The sequence below is a fragment of the Castor canadensis genome, chromosome 14 (genome assembly GCF_047511655.1).
Source record: "Castor canadensis chromosome 14, mCasCan1.hap1v2, whole genome shotgun sequence".
Classification (NCBI taxonomy): domain Eukaryota; kingdom Metazoa; phylum Chordata; class Mammalia; order Rodentia; family Castoridae; genus Castor; species Castor canadensis.
In genome coordinates this window covers 109,244,544-109,264,761 of record NC_133399.1, presented here as the reverse complement: position 1 = coordinate 109,264,761, position 20,218 = coordinate 109,244,544, and the positions used below count along the sequence as shown (strand labels likewise).

At 36.5% G+C, this 20,218-nt stretch overlaps 1 protein-coding gene across 3 annotated transcripts in view; it reads right to left on the bottom strand.

The window, feature by feature from the left end:
• Positions 1-20,218, bottom strand: part of LOC141416471 (beta-defensin 109-like) — a 187,391-nt gene that overhangs the window by 5,082 nt on the left and 162,091 nt on the right. For all 3 annotated transcript variants that reach the window (XM_074053458.1, XM_074053460.1, XM_074053459.1), the window contains one exon: positions 13,549-13,729. In XM_074053458.1, the coding sequence (XP_073909559.1) occupies positions 13,549-13,606 (58 nt within the window). In that variant the 5' untranslated portion in view covers positions 13,607-13,729. The remainder of the gene's footprint in view (positions 1-13,548; positions 13,730-20,218) is intronic.

Sequence of the window (20,218 nt, the reverse complement as noted above, 5' to 3'; positions counted from 1 at the left end):
AGAGCTGCAGCTGAAGGGCAACACAGCAGCCTAGTGAAAAACAACAGCTCTGACCACACTGCAGGAGCTGGCAGTCTTACCTCACCTCAAAATTCCAAACTAATCTTATGGACAGAAGGACCAAATACTACTAACAAGCCAGTCAACTGGTGAGATCACAACAGAGCTTCCACTTGTACACTAAAACCAGGATTGGACAACTAGGTAATAACTCCAAAACTTTTACCACAAAATAAAGAACTTGTACCAAAAGACTTAACTTTCTGTGGTTCCTGAACCTGATTTTTTTTACTTCTTTTTTTAATTTTAATTTTAATTTTTAATATTCCTGTATCATTAACTTCACCATCACTGGTTTCTTATTCCTGTTCTTATCCTCTTCACTTTCCATCCTTCTACTGTACTACCTTTTTTCTCCCTCCTAAATACTCTTTTTGCCCCTTCTCATCCACAATTTCTCCCATCTTCACCTCACCCTCCTATCCTACAACAACCTGTCACCACATTTACCCACCCTACTACACACTTACCACCCACTGACTAGCCTACTGTACCAACTACAAACAACCCCAGATTCCTACAATCCCTGACACAATCACCTCCAGAACAACAACAGAAATACACCCAAGGGCCAGGAAACCCAGCAGCCTCCATACCTCTTCCACCACCCACCCACCACTTTTCCCATACCTGTTTTTGTGCCACCTTTACCAATTCCCCAAAATCCATAACTAGCCTAATAAAAATTACCCTCCTCAACTCTGACTGTTTATAGATATTGTCATAAAGGGATTTTCTATATAATATGTAAACAACTGGTCTAGCATTGAATCTCTGAATTTGTTATTGCTAAATTACAATGCCAGGCCAAGGACAGAAAGAGCACATCAACCTAGCTAACAAGCAAGAGAGTCACAACACAAAAAATTAAATCAGGGAAAGAAATCAGGTAATCAAACTCACCAACTAGTCTATCAAAAACATAATTGCACAGCACCAAGTGGAGCAATGGAAAGAAGAGGAAGGGAAGGAAACCAATCTCCTCCAAAACAAAAAAATATATACAAGATACAGTGGAAATGAAGAAAATGGGTACCCAGTTACTGTCCTCAACAAAACAATGACAAATGTCACTAAGGAGCCCAGTGACATCTACATAAAAAACCTTAAAGAGGAAATTTTGGAAGATATCATGGAGAAATTCATGGAGACAAACTAGATTTGTTAACCGGAATATACAAGATGCACACAAGAAATTTCAAGACACAAAAAGTAAGGAACATGAGAGAACACAGAAACAAAGAAACTTAGAGAGGACTTCAAAAAACACCAAATTGAAGCAAAGGACACTATAAAAAGAGAGATATAGAAATTAAAGTTGACAACACAAAATATAAAAGAGGAGTTGAACAAAGATGTGGAAAACCTTAGAAAAAATAATCAAACAGAAATCCTGGAAATAAAAAGTACTTTTAGTCAAACAAAAAACACAGTGGAAGGCCATTCCATCAGACTAGAACAAGTGGAAGACAGAATCGCAGAGCTCTAAGATAAAATAGAAATTAAAGGAAAAAAAACCAGAAGAAATCTTAGTCAAACAACTTAACAGCAGTACAAGCTTAAAAGCAGTTGCAAGAACTCAGCAACTCCATGAAAAGACCAAACCTGAGAATCATGGGCATTGAAGAAGGAGAAGAGGTGAAAGAAAAAGGGATACATAACATATGCAATAAAATAATAACAGAAAATTTCCAAAGTCTCATGAAAAATTTGCCCAGTCAGGTACAGAAAGCCTCCAGAACACAAACAGACTTGACAAAATAGGACCTACCCACACCATATTTTCATTAAAAGAACAAGCACAGAAAATATAGAAAGAATGTTGAAAGTTTTGAGAGAGAAAAACCAAATAATGCATAAAGGTAAACCCATCAAAATTACAGCAGTTTCCACAATGGAAACCTTAAAACCAAGAAGGTCATAGAGTGAGGTATTTCAAGCACTGAATGAAAATAACTTCAACCCTAGGATACTCTGCCCAGCAAAACTATCAATCAAAATAGATGGAGCAATAAAAATCTTCCACAATAAGCAGAAACTAAAATGATACATGACCACCAAGCCAGCACTACAGAAGATTCCCCAAGGAATTCTGCACACAGAAGATAAAAGCAAACAACACCACAAGATGATGGGAAGTATCAAGACACAGGAGAAGAAAAGACAAATAATCAGAGTAGCATTGATTCAACTGCACACAATCAAATCCTTAAACAACAAAAACAACTAAATGACAGAATCATCACATACCTATCGATGTTAACACTGAATGTCAGTGGACTCAACTCCCCCATCAAAAGACACTTTTTTCAAACTGGATGAAAAGGGAAGACCTGAAAATCTGTAATTTACAAGAGATCCATCTTACTGACAGAAATAAACACTAGCTTAGGGTGAAAGGCTAGAGGAAGATTTACCAAGCCAAAGACCCACAAAAAAGGCAGGAGTAACAATACTTGCATTAGGCAATGTAATTTTAAACTTACATTGATCAAATGATATAAAGAAGGACACTTCATACTAATAAAAGGGGAAATAAACAAAAATGAAAGTGTCAATCTATAATATCAGAGCACCCAATTTCTTCAGACATACACTAAAGGACTTAACAGCACATATAGATTCCAATAGCAGTAGTGTGAAACTGTTTTCTTTTTTCTTTTTTTTTTATTTATTTATTCTTCTTTTATTATTCATATGTGCATACAAGACTTGGGTCATTTCTCCCCCCTGCCCCCACTCCCTCCCTTACCACCCACTCCGCCCCCTCCCTCTCCCACTCACCCCCTCAATACCCAGCAGAAACTATTTTGTCCTTATTTCTTTTTTTTTTTCATTTTTCTTTTATTATTCATATGTGCATACAAGGCTTGGTTCATTTCTCCCCCCTGCCCCCACCCCCTCCCTTATCACTCACTCCACCCCCTCCCGCTCCCCCCCCCAATACCCAGCAGAAACTATTTTGCCCTTATCTCTAATTTTGTTGTAGAGAGAGTATAAGCAATAACAGGAAGGAACAAGGGGTTTTGCTGGTTGAGATAAGGATAGCTATACAGAGCATTGACTCACATTGATTTCCTGTACGTGTGTGTTACCTTCTAGGTTAATAATTTTTTATCTAACCTTTTCTCTAGTTCCTGGTCCCCTTTTCCTATTGGCCTCAGTTGCTTTAAGGTATCTGCTTTAGTTTCGCTGCATTAAGGGCAACAAATGCTAGCTAGTTTTTAAGGTGTCTTACCTATCCTCACTCCTCCCTTGTGTGCTCTCACTTTTATCATGTGCTCAAAGTCCAATCCCCTTGTTGCGTTTGCCCATGATCTAATGTCCACATATAAGGGAGAACATACGATTTTTGGTCTTTTGGGCCAGGCTAACCTCACTCAGAATGATGTTCTCCAATTCCATCCATTTACCAGCAAATGATAACATTTCGTTCTTCTTCATGGCTGCATAAAATTCCATTGTGTATAGATACCACATTTTCTTAATCCATTCATCAGTGGTGGGGCATCTTGGCTGTTTCCATAACTTGGCTATTGTGAATAGTGCCACAATAAACATGGGTGTGCAGGTGCCTCTGGAGTAACCTGTGTCACAGTCTTTTGGGTATATCCCCAAGAGTGGTATTGCTGGATCAAATGGTAGATCAATGTCTAGCTTTTTAAGTAGCCTCCAAATTTTTTTCCAGAGTGGTTGTACTAGTTTACATTCCCACCAACAGTGTAAGAGGGCTCCTGTTGTTGTTGGTGTTGCCGATGATGGCTATTCTAACAGGGGTGAGGTGGAATCTTAGCGTGGTTTTAATTTGCATTTCCTTTATTGCTAGAGATGGTGAGCATTTTTTCATGTGTTTTCTGGCCATTTGAATTTCTTCTTTTGAGAAAGTTCTGTTTAGTTCACTTGCCCATTTCTTTATTGGTTCATTAGTTTTGGGAGAATTTACTTTTTAAAGTTCCCTATATATTCTGGTTATCAGTCCTTTGTCTGATGTATAGCTGGCAAATATTTTCTCCCACTCTGTGGGTGTTCTCTTCAGTTTAGAGACCATTTCTTTTGATGAACAGAAGCTTTTTAGCTTTATGAGGTCCCATTTATCTATGCTATCTCTTAGTTGCTGTGCTGCTGGGGTTTCATTGAGAAAGTTCTTACATATACCTACTAACTCCAGAGTATTTCCTACTCTTTCCTGTATCAACTTTAGAGTTTGGGGTCTGATATTAAGATCCTTGATCCATTTTGAGTTAATATTGGTATAGGGTGATATACATGGATCTAGTTTCAGTTTTTTGCAGACTGCTAACCAGTTTTCCCAGCAGTTTTTGTTGAAGAGTCTGCTATTTCTCCATCGTATATTTTTAGCTCCTTTGTCAAAGATAAGTTGCTTATAGTTGTCTGGCTTCATATCTGGGTCCTCTATTCTGTTCCACTGGTCTTCATGTCTGTTTTTGTGCCAGTACCATGCTGTTTTTATTGTTATTGCTTTGTAATATAGTTTGAAGTCAGGTATTGTGATACCTCCTGCATCATTCTTTTGACTGAGTATTGCCTTGGCTATTCATGGCTTCCTGTGTGAAACTTTTTTCATGCATTATTGTTTTTATTTATTTTTATTTTATTGTTTTTACATTTATTCATAGGTGTATACAATGTTTGGGTCTCTTCTTCCCCCTGTTTCCTGTCCCCACACACACACACTGTTTGACAGAAACTGTTCTGCACTCTTGTTCTTTGATTTTGTTGAAGAGAAAAGACAAAATTTGAGAAGAAATACATAGCACTTTTTGGTAGTATGAGATAAAGATAACTGTAGATGAGAGATTCCTAGAAATGCTTCCATACACATGTGTATTACAACCCACATTGGTTCATCTCTACCAGACCTCTTCACTACATCCTGGTCACATTCAATAGTGGCCTCTGCCAGTTTAAAATAACTGTATTTGCTCACCTACAGTGTGCATATCAACCACATTCAAGCTTTAGGTTTCCTTATCTTTCCCTATTCCTCCCATGTGTGTTCTCCCCTTAGTGTGCAACCCATGTCCAGAAATATTACTGCATTTGTTTAAGGTCTATAATCCACATATAAGTGAAAACATACAATTCTTGGCCTTCTGGGCCTGGCTAACTTCACTTGAGATGATGTTCTCCAGTTCCATCCATTTACTTGCGAATGACAAAATTTCATTTTCTTTGTAGCTGAGTAAAATTCCATTGTGTATAAATACCACATTTTCTTAATCAATTCATAAGTAGTGGGGCATCTTGGCTGTTTCCATAGCTTGGCTATTGTGAGTAGTGCTGCAATAAACATGGGTGTGCAGGTACCTTTGGAATAACTTGAGTCGCATTCTTTGGGTATATTCCTAGGAGTCTTACTGCTGGATCACATGGCAGATCTGTGTTTAGTTTTTAAAGAAACATCCATATTGTTTTCCAAAGTGGTTGCACTAGCTTATGTTCCCACCAGCAGTGTATGAGAGTTCCTTTTAGGATGCAGCCTCACCAACATTTGGTGGTGGTGGTGTTCTTGATGATAGGTGGAAGCTTAGTGTGACTTTAATTTGCATTTCCTTTCTGACCTGGGATGGTGAGCATTTTTTCATGTTACTACAAATGGTAAACCAAAATGAACAAGAGGCACTCAAGAAATTCCAAGAGGACAAATATAAAGAATATGAGAAAACACAAAAACAAATAAATGAAATCATAGAAGCCCTAAATGAATGCCAAACTGAAACTGAGACCACCACAAATAGAGAGATAAATGAATTAAGGTCAAAAATTGACAATATTAAAAAGAAGTAACCCATAATATGGAAAACCTCAGAAAAAAGAATGAAACAGAACTACAAAATAAAATGGAAAGCCATTTCAGTAGAATAGAACAAACAGAAGACAGAATCTCAGAACTTGAAGATGAAATGGCAAATAAAGGAAAAACTGAAGAACTATTAGTTCAACAACTCAAGACCTGTGAAAAGAAAATGCAAGAACTCACTGACTCCATCAAAAGACCAAACCTGACAATCATGGGCATTGAAGAAGGAGAAGAGGTGCAAGCAAAAGGAATGCATAACATATTCAACAAAATAATAACAGAAAACTTCCCAAATCTAGAGAAAATGATGCCCATTTAGGTACAGAAAGCCTCCAGAACACCAAACAGACCTGACCAAAACAGAACTACCCCACAACATATTATCATTACAACAAGTACAGAAACTAGAGAAAGAATATTGAAGGCTTTAAGAGAGAAAAAACAAATAACATACAAAGGCAAACCCAACAAAATCACAGCAGACTTGTCAACAGAAACCTTAAAAGCAAGAAGAGCATGGAGTGAGGTTTTCCAAGAACTAAGTGAAAATAACTTCAACCCTTGGATACTCTACCCAGAAAAACTATCATTCAAAATAAATGGAACAATAAAAGTCTTCATGATAAGCAGGAACTAAAACAATACATGACCACCAAACACCACTACAAAAGATTCTCCAAGGAATTCTGTGCCAGAAAATGAAAGGAAACAAAACCATGAAAGGGCAGGCAATACCAAACCACAGGAGTAGAAAAGGCAAAAAAGCAAAGAGTAACACTGATTCAGCTACACACAATTAAACCCTTAATCAACAAAGACAACTACATGACAGGGATCACCATGTATTTATCAATACTAACACTGAATGTTAATGGACTAAATTCTCCCATCAAAAGACACCAATTGGCAAACTGGATTAAAAAAGAAGATCCAACAATCTGCTGCCTAAAAGAGACACCCTCATTAACAGAAATAAGCACTGGCTGAGAGTGAAAGACTAGAAGAAGATTTACCAAGCAAAGGTCCCCAAAAACAGGCAGGGGTAGCAATATTTATCTCAGACAAAGTAGACTTCAAACCTACTTTGATCAAATGAGATAAAGAAGGACACTCCATACTAATAAAAGGAGAAATACACCAAAAGGAAATAGCAATTATCAACCTATATGCACCCAACATCAATGCACCCAATTTCATCAGACATACTCTGAAGGACCAAAAGCATATATAAATGCCAACACAGTGGTAGTGGGAGACCTTAATACCCCCCTATAACCAATAGATAGGTCATCCAAACACAAAATCAATAAAGAAATCTTGGAACTTAATCACACCATTGATCAAATGGACCTAGATGATGTCTACAAAATATTTCATCCAACTTCTGCACAATATACATTCTTCTCAGCAGCCCACAGAACCTTCTCCAAAATTGATCATATCTTAGGGCACAAAGCAAGCCTCAGCAAATATAAGAAAACAGAAATAATCCCATGCATTCTGTCTGACCACAATGCATTGAAACTAGAAACCAACAACAAAAACAGCAGTAAAAAAACACACAAACAATCAGAAGCTGAACAACACACAAACAATCAGAAGCTGAACAACATATTAATCAATGATGAATGGGTCACTGATGAAATAAAAAAGGAAATTAAAATGTTCCTAGAAGTTAATGAAAATGAAAACATGACCTACCAGAACCTATGGGACACAGCAAAGGCAGTTCTGAGAGAAAAGTCTATAGCCATGAGTGCATATATTAAAAAAGACTAAAAGATCCCAAATCAATGACCTAATGATACATCTCAAACTCCTAGAGAAACAAGAACAAACAAACCCCAAAACAAGCAGAAAGAAAGAAATAATTAATATAAGGGCTGAAATCAATGAAATAGGAACATAAAAAACCATACAAGGTCTCAATGAAATAAAAAGCTGGTTCTTTGAAAAAATAAACAAGATTCACAGACCTCTGGCAAACCTGACTAAAATGAGGAGAGAAAAAACCCAAATCAGTAAAATCAGAAATTCAAAAGGAAAGATAACAATAAACACCACAGAAATTCAGGAAATCATCAGAGACTATTTTGAGAGCTTACACTCTAATAAACTTGAAAATCTCAAAGAAATGGACAGATTTCTAGAAACTTACAACCACCCAAAACTGAACCAAGAGGATATTAATCACCTGAATAGATCTATAACACAAAAAGTAATTGAACCTGCCACCAAGAGCCTCCAAAAAAGAAAAGTCCAGGACCTGACAGATTCACTGCTGAATTCTATCAGACATTTAAAGAAGAACTAATACCAACTCTCCTTACACTGTTCCATGAAATAGAATGGGAAGGAACACTGTCTAACTCATTTTATGAAGTCAATATTACTCTCATCCCAAAACCAGGCAAAGACACCTCCAAAAAGGAGAACTATTGGCCAATCTCCTTAATGAACATTGATTCAAAAATCCTCAATAAAATAATGGCAAACTGAATTGAACAACACATCAAAAAGATCATTCACCACTACCAGGTTGGCTTCATCCCAGGGATGGAGGGGTGGTTCAACATATGCAAATCTATAAGCGTAATACACCACATTAACAGAAGTAAAGACAAAAACCACTTGATCATCTCAATAGATGCAGAAAAAGCCTTTGATAAGATCCAACACCATTTCATGATAAAAGCTCTAAGAAAACTAGGAATAGAAGAAAAGTACCTCAACATTATAAAAGCTATATATGACAAACCTACAGCCAACATCATACTTAATGGTGAAAAACTGAAACCATTCCCCCTAAAATCTTGAATGAGACAAGGGTGTCCACTATTTCCACTCCTATTCAACACAGTACTGGAATCCCTAGGCAAAGCAATTAGTCAAGAAGAAGAAATAAAAGGAATACAAACAGGTAAAGAAACTGTCAAAAATATCCCTATTTGCAGATGATATGATCCTATAACTTAAAGACCCAAAAAACTCTACCCAAAAACTCTTAGATACCATAAACAGCTACAGTAAGGTGGCAGGATACAAAATCAACCTACAAAAATCATTAGCTTTCTATACACCAACAATGAACAAACTGAGAAAGAATATATGGAAACAATTCCATTCACAATAGCCTCAAAAAAATCAAATACCTAGGAGTAAATTTAACAAAAGATGTGAACAACCTCCACAAGGAGAACTACAAACTCCTGAAGAAAGAGATCGAGGAAGACTACAGAAGATGGAAAGATCTCCCATGGTCATGGATTGGTAGAATCAACATAGTAAAAATAGCAATTCTACCAAAAGCAATCTACATGTTTAATGCAATTCCCATCAAAATCCCAATGACTTTCATCATTGAGATTGAAAAATCTACCCTAAAATTCATTTGGAAACACAAGAGACCACGAATAGCCAAGGCAATACTCAGTCAAAAGAACAATGCTGGTGGTATCACAATACCTGACTTTAAACTATATTACAAAACAATAGCAATACAAACAGCATAGGTACTGGCACAAAAACAGACATGAAGACCAGTGGAACAGAATAGAGAACCCAGATATGAACCCACACAACTATACCACTTTATTTTTGACAAAGTTGCCAAAAATATACAATGGAGAAAAGACAGCCTCTTCAGCAAATTTTGCTGGGAAAAGTGGTTACCCATCTGCAAGAAACAGAAACTAGATCCATGTCTATCACCCTATACTAGTAACAACTCAAAATGGATCAAGGACCTAAATATCAGACCTGAAACTCTGAAGTTATTACTGGAAGGAGAGGAAACAGTCTGGAGCAAATAGGTATAGGCAAAGACTTCCTCGATAGAATCCCAGCAGACAGCAACTAAGAGAAAGGATGGACAAATGGGACTTCATAAAATTAAAAAGCTTCTACACAACAAACGAAATGGTCTCTAAACTGAAAAGACCACCCACAGAGTGGGAGAAAATATTTGACAACTACACATCAGACAAGGGACTGATAACCAGAATATACAGGAAACTTAAGAAACTAAACTCTCCTAAAATCAATGAACCAAATAAGAAATGGGCAACTGAACTAAACAGAACTTTTTCAAAAGAAGAAATTCAAATGGCCAAAAAACACATGAAAAAATACTCACCATCTCTGGCCATAAAGGAAATGCAAATTAAAGCCACACTAAGATTCCACCTCACTCTTGTTAGAATAGCCATCATCCAAAACACCACCACGAACAAGTGCTGGCAAGGATGTGGAAAAAAAGGAACCCTTAGTGGGAATGCAAGCTGGTGCAGTCACGCTGGAAAAAAATTTGGAGACTTCATAAAAATCTAAAAATAGACCTGCCATATGATCCAGCAATACCACTCCTAGGGATATACCCAAAGAAATGCAACACAGTTTACTCCAAAAGCACCTGCACACCCATGTTTATTGCAGCACTATTCACAATAGCCAAGTTATGGAAACAACCAAAATGCCTCACTACTGATGAATGGATCAAGAATATATGGTACTTGTACACAATGGAATTTTACTCAGCCATGAAGAAAAATTAAATCTTATCACTTGCAGTAAATGGATGGAACTGGAGAACATCATTCTGAGCGAGGTCAGCCAGGCCCAGAAGACTAACACTCATATGTTCTCCCTCATATGCAGACTTTACATCTAGGGGAAATGCAGCAATGCTGTTGGACTTGGATCACATGACAAGGGGAGAGCACATACGGCAGATACAGGAATAGGTAGAAAACCCAAAACATGAAAGTGTTTGATGTCCCCACTCCAGAGGAACTAATACAGAAACCTTAAAATAACAGAGGTTATCATGAGCAGGGGATCAGGAACCAAGGTAAAGATAAGATAGAGTTAAATCAACATGGGTCGTAACACATGGGTAAACGAAAGCAATAGTAGGTATCTTTCTGTATAGCTATCCTTAACTCAACTAGCAAAAACGCTTTGTCTTTCTTATTATGCATATGTCCTTTCTTCAACAAAATCAGTGATAAGGGCAGAATGGGAACTGCCTGAAACTGAGGAGGGGAGGGGGAGAAAGGGTGGGGGTGGGCAGGGTGGAGAAATGACCCAAATAATGTATGCACATGTGAATAAATAAACAAAAAACAAACAAGTTCACAGTAGGAACTTGATGAATAGTTGTTATCAATATCATTATTACCATAGTTGTAATTAATACATATCAATATATTTAAACCTTAAAAAACAAAAACCTGGTGTATGAAGAGCTTAGCACCTACAATTGGCTCTATGGCTCTATAACTGACCACAATCAGAGGAGTATCATTAGTCTTATTTCTTGACTAAATATTACTGTAATTAATCCTTTAAAAGTTTTTTGCATACTTGGAGCAAATCAATCAAGTTGAAATAACCAGTTTAAAATTTTAAAGTCTGTAGTTTTGCAATATTTTTGTAGCTTTTGTCTGTTGTATTATTTTTCTTTTGGGTGACATTCATTCTGATTTCAAGTGAAGAATGGCACTGGAATGATTTTTATCATTGTTTTTGTTTTATGGATAATAAATGTAGTGGGCATGGATAGATTAATATTAGAGTTTGCTTAAAGTGCTTAACTAAAAATATATCAATCACTTTCTGTATTCTAGCCAGAAATTTGGAAAGAAATTATCTGTTTATTGAATAGTAATTAAAGTTTCAATTACAATGGCAAAAAAAGATATATTAATCATTTTTGTGGCACTGGGGATTGAACTCAGGGCATTCACCTTCAGCCACTCCACTAACCCTATTTTTGTAAAGGGATTTTTGAGATAGGGTATCATAGAACTATTTGCCGGGGCTGGCTTCAAACTTCAATCTTCCTGATTTCTGCCTCCTGTGTAACTAGAATTACAGGGGTGAGCCACTGGTGCCCAGCCAATATATTAATCTTGAAATTAAGAGATATCTGATTGCTGCTGGATAATTCACTACAAGTCTGGAGTTCAGAAGAAAGGTCCAGAGAAGAATTTAAATACATGGGGCTGGCCTCCACCCTTAAGGAGTGAATGGAGAAACAGAGCAATGAATGTAGAGATGATCAGGAACTGAGTCCTCAGGCTCTCCAACAGTCACCAAAAAAGAGGAGGAAGCAGCAACAGACTGAGGAGATGTCTTCTGTGAGATTGTCTGAGAATCAAGTGAAGGCAAGTAAAGAATGTGTATTATGAAGAGGGAAGTAGCCATTTGTATAAAGTGCTGATAATAGACCAAGCAGGGTTGCAGTGATGAATGGCCATGGGATACAATGGCATGAAAGTTATTGGTGATTTGACAAAAGCAGGGTTTTTATCGAGGATGATAAATGGATAAAGACAAAAGCAGAGTAGAAGAAATGGGGAGAATATCTGCATGGTTATATTTAAGAAAAAATAAGAAGAGAAGGTATTAAGACTGAGAATATACACAGCTCTTTTAAGGTATTTAAATGCAAAATAGAGCAAAGATATGGTGTGATATCTTCTATCTCAAGAAAAGCAAGTAATTTTTTCCTTAGGATCAGAGAAACAATAGCATATTTGTATGTTGATTGTGATAATTGAGTAGGAAGAAAGTTACTGGAGTAGCACTGATACAGTGAACTAGAACAGAGAAATTCATAAGTACACAAGAGAGAATAGAATATACTATGCACATATATAACATACTTTTTAAATTTTTCTTTGAATATTTGGAACATCTATTCTAATGTCAACCTATTTGTTCCTGAAATGGATACTTAAAGCATGATTTTTTGCTTTCTTTATCAATGTCACCAACTTGCTATAAACTATATTAGCTTTCAGAAAACAACTTTTAGTTGTATGGATCATTTATACATTCATTTTTTTCTCTTTGTTTCATTAATTTCTATTTTTGCATTTATCACTTCCTTTTCTTTTTTTTCTTTATGTTTTTAATGCTTCATTTTCTTAAGTTCCAAGATGCATGCATAGTCCATTAAATTTTAATCATTCACATTCTTTCACATCCACAGTTATGTGTTAACCATTAGTGTGATAAACCTCTAATGTACCATGATCATCATACCTTGGGTCTTACTTATTTGTATGAAATTTCTTTAGCTGTTTCTCTAGTCCTCATAACTCATTTTTTCATTTATAACCATATACAATAATGATTTTGTAAACTCTGTTTTATATTGGGTTTTATTTATATGTTGAACAATCCTACAAATATTATGAGTTTCCTCCCTTTCTAACTCCATGTTGCCTAACAGATATTCTTTGACTATTCACTGATTCTGGACTAATCATCCTTTTAGATGATTTTCTTTTCCCATAAACTTTCAGATCCATGTGACTTAGCACTAGCTCCCAATGATCAGATTCCGAGTCTCTTCTTTCCTAGTGAGTGAGTATAACAGATTGTCCTGCAAATAGTCCTGACAGATCTACCTACCTGCAGATAAATTTCCATGCCTTACCAAGGAGTCCTGAGATGCAGAGAACACGTCAAGCAGAATGTGGCCTTATTTAGCAGTTTAGTAAATGACAATGGAGTCTCTTCTCTATTTTTTTCTATTACAATTCTAGTGAAGTTGTTGCTATTAGGTTTCCACAACTGTAAAATTGATTCCAAGATCTTCTCTGCCTTTCCAGAAAGACGTCTAATGTGCAGACCCCTTTAATCAGCCACCAACTTACCTGAGGGTAAGGAAGTCAAAAAGAGAAGAACAGCATAAAGGAATACATGGAGTCTCATGGCTAGCGGGCCAGCAAAGTGAAGAGAAAGAGACTTGGTTGCAGCCTGGAGTCTCTAAGCATAGCAAGTCAAGGGCTTTTTATGATGCTCCTGGGTTTGTGGTTTGTTCTTGCTTAGCAGAGCCTAACAAAAAATAGAATAACTTAGTCTCCCACATGAAATCTCAAAGGACACAAAAGTACAAAAATGTGACAATAATTCAATGGATGAAAAAACAAAAGACCTAAAATAACCTATACAATATTGAAAGGAAAGAACAAAGTCAGAAGACAAATATTACATAACTTCAATACTTATTATAAAGCTACAATAATCAAGACACATAGTATTGACAAAAGAATATGCTAATGGAAAAGTATAAAAAGACCAGAAATAGGCCTATACAAAAATATTCAATTGATCTTTGACCAAGTATCAAAGATTAAAAAAATAATAATAATAAGTCAGAATGGATCATATGCCTAGATGGAGTGGGAGAAAAATTTTTGCAAAATACATATTTGATAAACTATTGGCATCCAAAATGCACAGGAAATTATTCAAACTCAATAAGAAAGCAAGGAACCCAATTAAAGTTGGGCCAGAAATCTGAACATATGCCTTACAAAAACAATGGAAAATAAACAGGTGGAAAAAAATTATATTTCACTGGGATTTGCACATTAAAATGAAATACCATTGCAAGCATATCAGACTGGCCCAAGCCAGAAACACCAGCAATATGGAATGCTGACAAGGATGTAAAGCAAAAGGAACATTCATTTGCTGTTGGTGGAATGCAAAAATGTAACATGGCTACTATGTAAGAATGTTTGAAAAAACATACTCATAAGCATGTTCCTTAGAGTTTGCCCAAAAGAGTTGAAATTTTATATCAACACAAACCTACACATGAATAATTGTTAGTAGCTTTATTAATAATTGCTTAAAATTGAAAGCAAACAAAGTGTCCTTTGATAGATGAGTAGATAAATAAACTGGTGTATATCATAATGGAATATTATTCAGTGATGAAGAGAAATGAGCTACCAAATCACCAAAAGATATGGAGGAATCTTAAATGCATATTTCTCAGTGTAAGAAGCCAATCTGAAAAGGTTATGTACTGTGATTTCAACTGTATGACATTACAAAAAAGGAAAAACAATGGAGTTATTAAAATGTTCAGTGGTTTCTAGGGCTTAAGGGAAAGGAAGGGATGAACAGATAGAAGATAAGGAGGTTTTTAATGCAATGAAACTATTCTTTCTGGAACCTGTAGAAAGCATAACACAAGTCATGAGCCCCAATATATGGGCTTTAGCAATAATAATTTATCAATATTGATTCTTTGATAGTAAGTATTAAATCAGCTAGTAGTCAAAATAGGGGAAACATAGGGGTGTGAGGGTTTTCAACTCTACACAACAGACTGATACACCAAGGCATAATGCCCAATAGGAGTGGCCCTTAACAAGGTCCTCACATAGAAGTAGAAGAGATGTTCATTCCAAAAGATGCATGAATCTCAACATAGCAATGTGAAAAAACAAGACAACATGACTCCTCCAAAAGTTAGTAACTGATTCCAAGGATATTGAAGTACATGAAATGACTCAAAGAACTCAAAAGAATGAGTACAAAAATGATTAATGAAATCAAAGAAGATACAAATAGCCAAATTAAATAAGAAAGGTAATGCAGGGTATAAAGCAGTGGTTCAATAAAGAGACAGAGGTTCAGAAAAATATCAAACAGAAAATCTTGGAAACTAAAATACCAGTAAGTCATACAGTCATGATAAGAGGAGGGCACTAGTGGAAAAGGGAGGGTGCATGAAGAGGGTAAAAGTAGGTGAATTTGCTTGATGCACTTTCTATACAAGAATTAATGTGGAATGCTGAAATCACCTTCAGAAGGGACATGGAGTAGGAGGGAGAATAATGGAAATGAACAAATAAAGAATCTAATTTGTTATATATCCTTAATATAAGGATATATATATTGCATATATGGAATATATATGACAACTTCTGTGAAACTACCATGACACCCTCTGCATAACTGCCTTATATCAACAAAAATGTTTTTTTTAAATGAAGTACAGAAAGAGAAAACAGATTCTGGCTGGGGGTGGGTGCCAGTGGGATGGGGAGGGCATAAGTAGAGGGTGAAGGGAGGTAAATATGATGGCTGTATTTTGTATTCATGTATGAAAATAAAACAATGACATCTGCTGAAATTGTTCTAAGAAAGAAGGGAAGGAGGATGGAAAAGAAAGATGGAGGGGGTGAATCTAATTAAGATAAACTGTAAGCACATATATAAATGTCACAATGTATCCCCTTGTGTAGCTACCATATGCTAACAAAAAAAATTTCAAGTCAAATAAAAAAAACTCAGTCAAAAGCCTCACCAATAGACTCAATTGAGCAGAAGACAGAATATCAGATTTGAAGATTCAGGTGACAAAACAGAACATTCAAACAGTAATAAGAGTAAGAATGAACAAAATATGCAATACTACTAAAATATAAAAAGACCAAAATTAAGAATCTTTTTGTTGGAAGAAGGTAAGGATATACAAACTAAAAGCATAAAAAATATATTCAGTGAAATAAAAATAAAATTTCACAAATATTAGGAATGAGACGGACATCTGACATAGGAAACATTTGGAGCTCCAAATAGACATGACATAACCAAAAAAGAACTTCTCTAGGACATATTATAGCTAAACTGCCAAAGGTTCAGAACAAAAGAAAAAACTGCAAGAGAGAAGTAGCAAGTCACATATGAATAAAAACCTATAAGAAAAATGGCAGATTTCCCTAGGAGATAGTGGAGTGGAATACTTCAAGCAGTGAAAGAAAATAAATTCCAAGCTAGAATACCAGATCCATCAAAGCTATCCTTCAAGGTTGAAGGAGAAACAAAATAGTTCAAAGGTAAGAAAGAACAAATGAAATAAGTTTATGACCCCTGAAGCCATCATTACAGAACATACTGAAAGAAGTCCTAGACAAATGCAGTCATGAGTCCATAAGGAAGAATGAATCTCACTAGAATTGATCAACAAAAAATAAATAGGATAAAAGCAAAAATGATTAATTCAGTAAAACATCAAAACTCTAAGATAAATAAGGCAGAAAGAAGTGTACATCAATCATACAATCATACAAAGCATAAATAGAAGAAAAGCTATGAAATGGTTGGCATTAATATATACCTTTTAAGAATAACCTTGGTGTAAATGGTCTTCATTCTCAAATGAAATAATTCAAAATGACTGATTGGATCAAAAAGCAAGACCCAACAATTTGATAATGGAAAAAAAACTGATTTTACTGGCAAAGACATGTAAGACTGAAAGTGAAAGGATAGGAAGTTGTATTCCAGGAAAACTGAAGCAGAAAACAAACAGGAATGACTACATTAATAATCTTACAAAATAGACTTCAAGCCAGAATCAATCAGAAGATATAGATAGATAGATAGATAGACAGATAGATAGATAGATAGACAGATAGATAGATGATAGATAGATATACCAAATGTCAGAACATCCAGTTTTATCAAACAGACCATACTGGGCATAAAGATCAACATAGACCCAATAGAATACAATAGTGAGTGACTTTAACACCCCTCTTTCACCAATAGATGGACCATACACACAAAAATTCAACAAAGAAACATTGAAATTCCATAACATTTCAAATCAAACAAGTTTAGCTGACAGCTACAGAATATTCCATCCAACTGTCACAGAACATATTTTTTTATCTTCTGGTGGAAATTTTTTCCAAAAAAGTTCACACCATGGGCCATAAAGCAAGTCTGAACAAATAAAAATGTCTGAAATAATTTCTCACATCTTTTCTAACCATAATAGTATGAAACTAAAAATCAACAGCAAGACAAACTTCAGAAGTTTTTTTTAACACTTGGCATTTAAAAACTACACTTTTGAACAAATGGTGAATATTAGACATCAGGGGTAAATTTTTTAATTTCTATAATCAAAAAGAAATGGAACTGTAATATACCATAATCCATAGGATAAAGTGAAAGCAATCCTAACAGAGAAGTTCATAGATGTAAGTGCCTACATTTTTTAAAAAACAGTTCTCAACTCAACTAAATAACATAATGATGCACCTCAAAATATTAGAAAAAACAATAAACCTAACCCAAAACTCACAAAAGGAGAGAAATAAAGATAAAAGCAAAAATAGATGAACTACAGACCAAAACAATAATTCAAACATGCAGTAAGATAGACCTTTGAAAAGAGAGATTGAGGATTCCAAGATGGCGGCTAGAGGTAGGAAGCAGAAAGCGACCCTCCTATAGTGAAATCTTGGAGAGACGCTGGAGACACACTTTGCAGGCATAATCACTGAGAAAAGGCATAACTTTGACCCCTCCACATCTCCAGCCGGTGCAGAGAATCTCCACTTCACATTAAACGGAGAAACGAGGAGGGCCCCCGGGGCCGCCAGGGGCCGGCACCCATACAGCTTGGGAAGACGTGGACCAGGTGAACTTCATGGTACTGCGGTACCCCCACAGACAAGCCTGGACCAGAGCAGCATAGCCCCCTGAACAGACTGACCTCCACCTGGGAAAAAAAGAGAAACTGAGTAATAAGCAATAAGAACAGTTAAGACACACTGGAAAGAGGGTGGGGCGCACTGAGCGCTGAAGATTGGGGGAAGGGAATCCTTCCCGGGACTGTAAATAAACAGGTCGGGCAGGCCGGAGAGCCTCTGGCGGGAGCAGGGCGCGCACCCAGCAACCAGGAGTGGGGAAGCTTGTGAGAGTGGAGGAGGGAGGAAAACTCCACAGGAGAGGAGGAAAGACCCACTACCCATGTGAACTGTAAATAAACATGGCAGCCGGCAGGAGCAGCAGCACTGCCCAGTAAGCAGGAGCAGAAAAGCTTATGAAAGTGGCAGTGGGAGGAAAACTTTGGAGGAGAGGGGGGAAGACCCACCTCCCACATGAACTGTAAATAAACATGCAGGCCTGACAACACGGTGGCAGTGTCACCTTTCCCAGTGCTTGGAAAGGGGAAAGCCTGTAGCAGAGGCTCCCGCACAGGAGAACTCTGAGCAAACAAAGCCTGTGTGACCAGGTGAGTGCTAGCTCACCCCAGAGATCTGCATAAATAATGCCACCAGCTACAGGCTGAGAGCAGCAGGCAGGCAAGCCACAGTTGCAGATACCACTCTCAGAACTGTCTCCAGACGCTTTTTTTTCTTTTTCTCCCTACCTTTGATGAGAGAACAACCGAATTACACCTGCAAGCCGAAAAACTTACTGAAACTGTATTACAATTGAACTTGGGACACTTAGTGGGGCTTTGTGTGTGTGTGTGTGTGTGTGTAGTTTTGTTCTACTTTATGCATCCCCTTTGATGAGACAACTACAGAACAACATCTGAGGCACCAACTCCAGGACTGGAGATTGAGATGGACACCCAAATTATTAAGACTTGGTCACCATGACCAAGTAGGCTTCATCCCAGGGATGCAGGTGTGGTTCAACATACGAAAATCAATAAACGTAATACACCACATTAACAGAAGCAAAGACAAAAACCACTTGATCATCTCAATAGATGCAGAAAAAGCCTTTGATAAAATCCAACATCATTTCATGATAAAAGCTCTAAGAAAACTAGGAATAGAAGGAAAGTTCCTCAACATTATAAAAGCTATATATGACAAACCTACAGCCAGCATTATACTTAATGGAAAAAAATTAAAACCATTCCCTCTAAAATCAGGAACCAGACAAGGATGCCCACTATCTCCACTCCTATTCAACATAGTACTGGAATTCCTAGCCAGAGCAATTAGGCAAGAAGAAGGAATAAAAGGAATACAAATAGGTAAAGAAACTGTCAAAATATCCCTATTTGCAGATGACATGATCCTATACCTTAAAGACCCAAAAAACTCTACTCAGAAGCTTCTAGACATCATCAATAGCTATAGCAAGGTAGCAGGATATAAAATCAACATAAAAAATCATTAGCCTTTCTATACACTAACAATGAGCAAACGGAAAAAGAATGTATGAAAACAATTCCATTTACAATAGCCTCAAACAAAATCAAATACCTAGGTGTAAACCTAACAAAAGATGTGAACGACCTCTACAAGGAAAACTATACACTTCTGAAGAAAGAGATTGAGGAAGACTATAGAAAGTGGAGAGATCTCCCATGCTCATGGATTGGTAGAATCAACATAGTAAAAATGTCGATACTCCCCAAAGTAATCTACATGTTTAATGCAATTCCCATCAAAATTCCAATGACATTCATTAAAGAGATTGAAAAATCTACTGTTAAATTTATATGGAAACACAAGAGGCCACGAATAGCCAAGGCAATACTCAGTCAAAAGAACAATGCAGGAGGTATCACAATACCTGACTTCAAACTATATTACAAAGCAATAACAATAAAAACAGCTTGGTACTGGCACAAAAACAGACATGAAGACCAGTGGAACAGAATAGAGGACCCAGATATGAAGCCAGACAACTATAAGCAACTTATCTTTGACAAAGGAGCTAAGATTATACGATGGAGAAATAGCAGCCTCTTCAACAAAAACT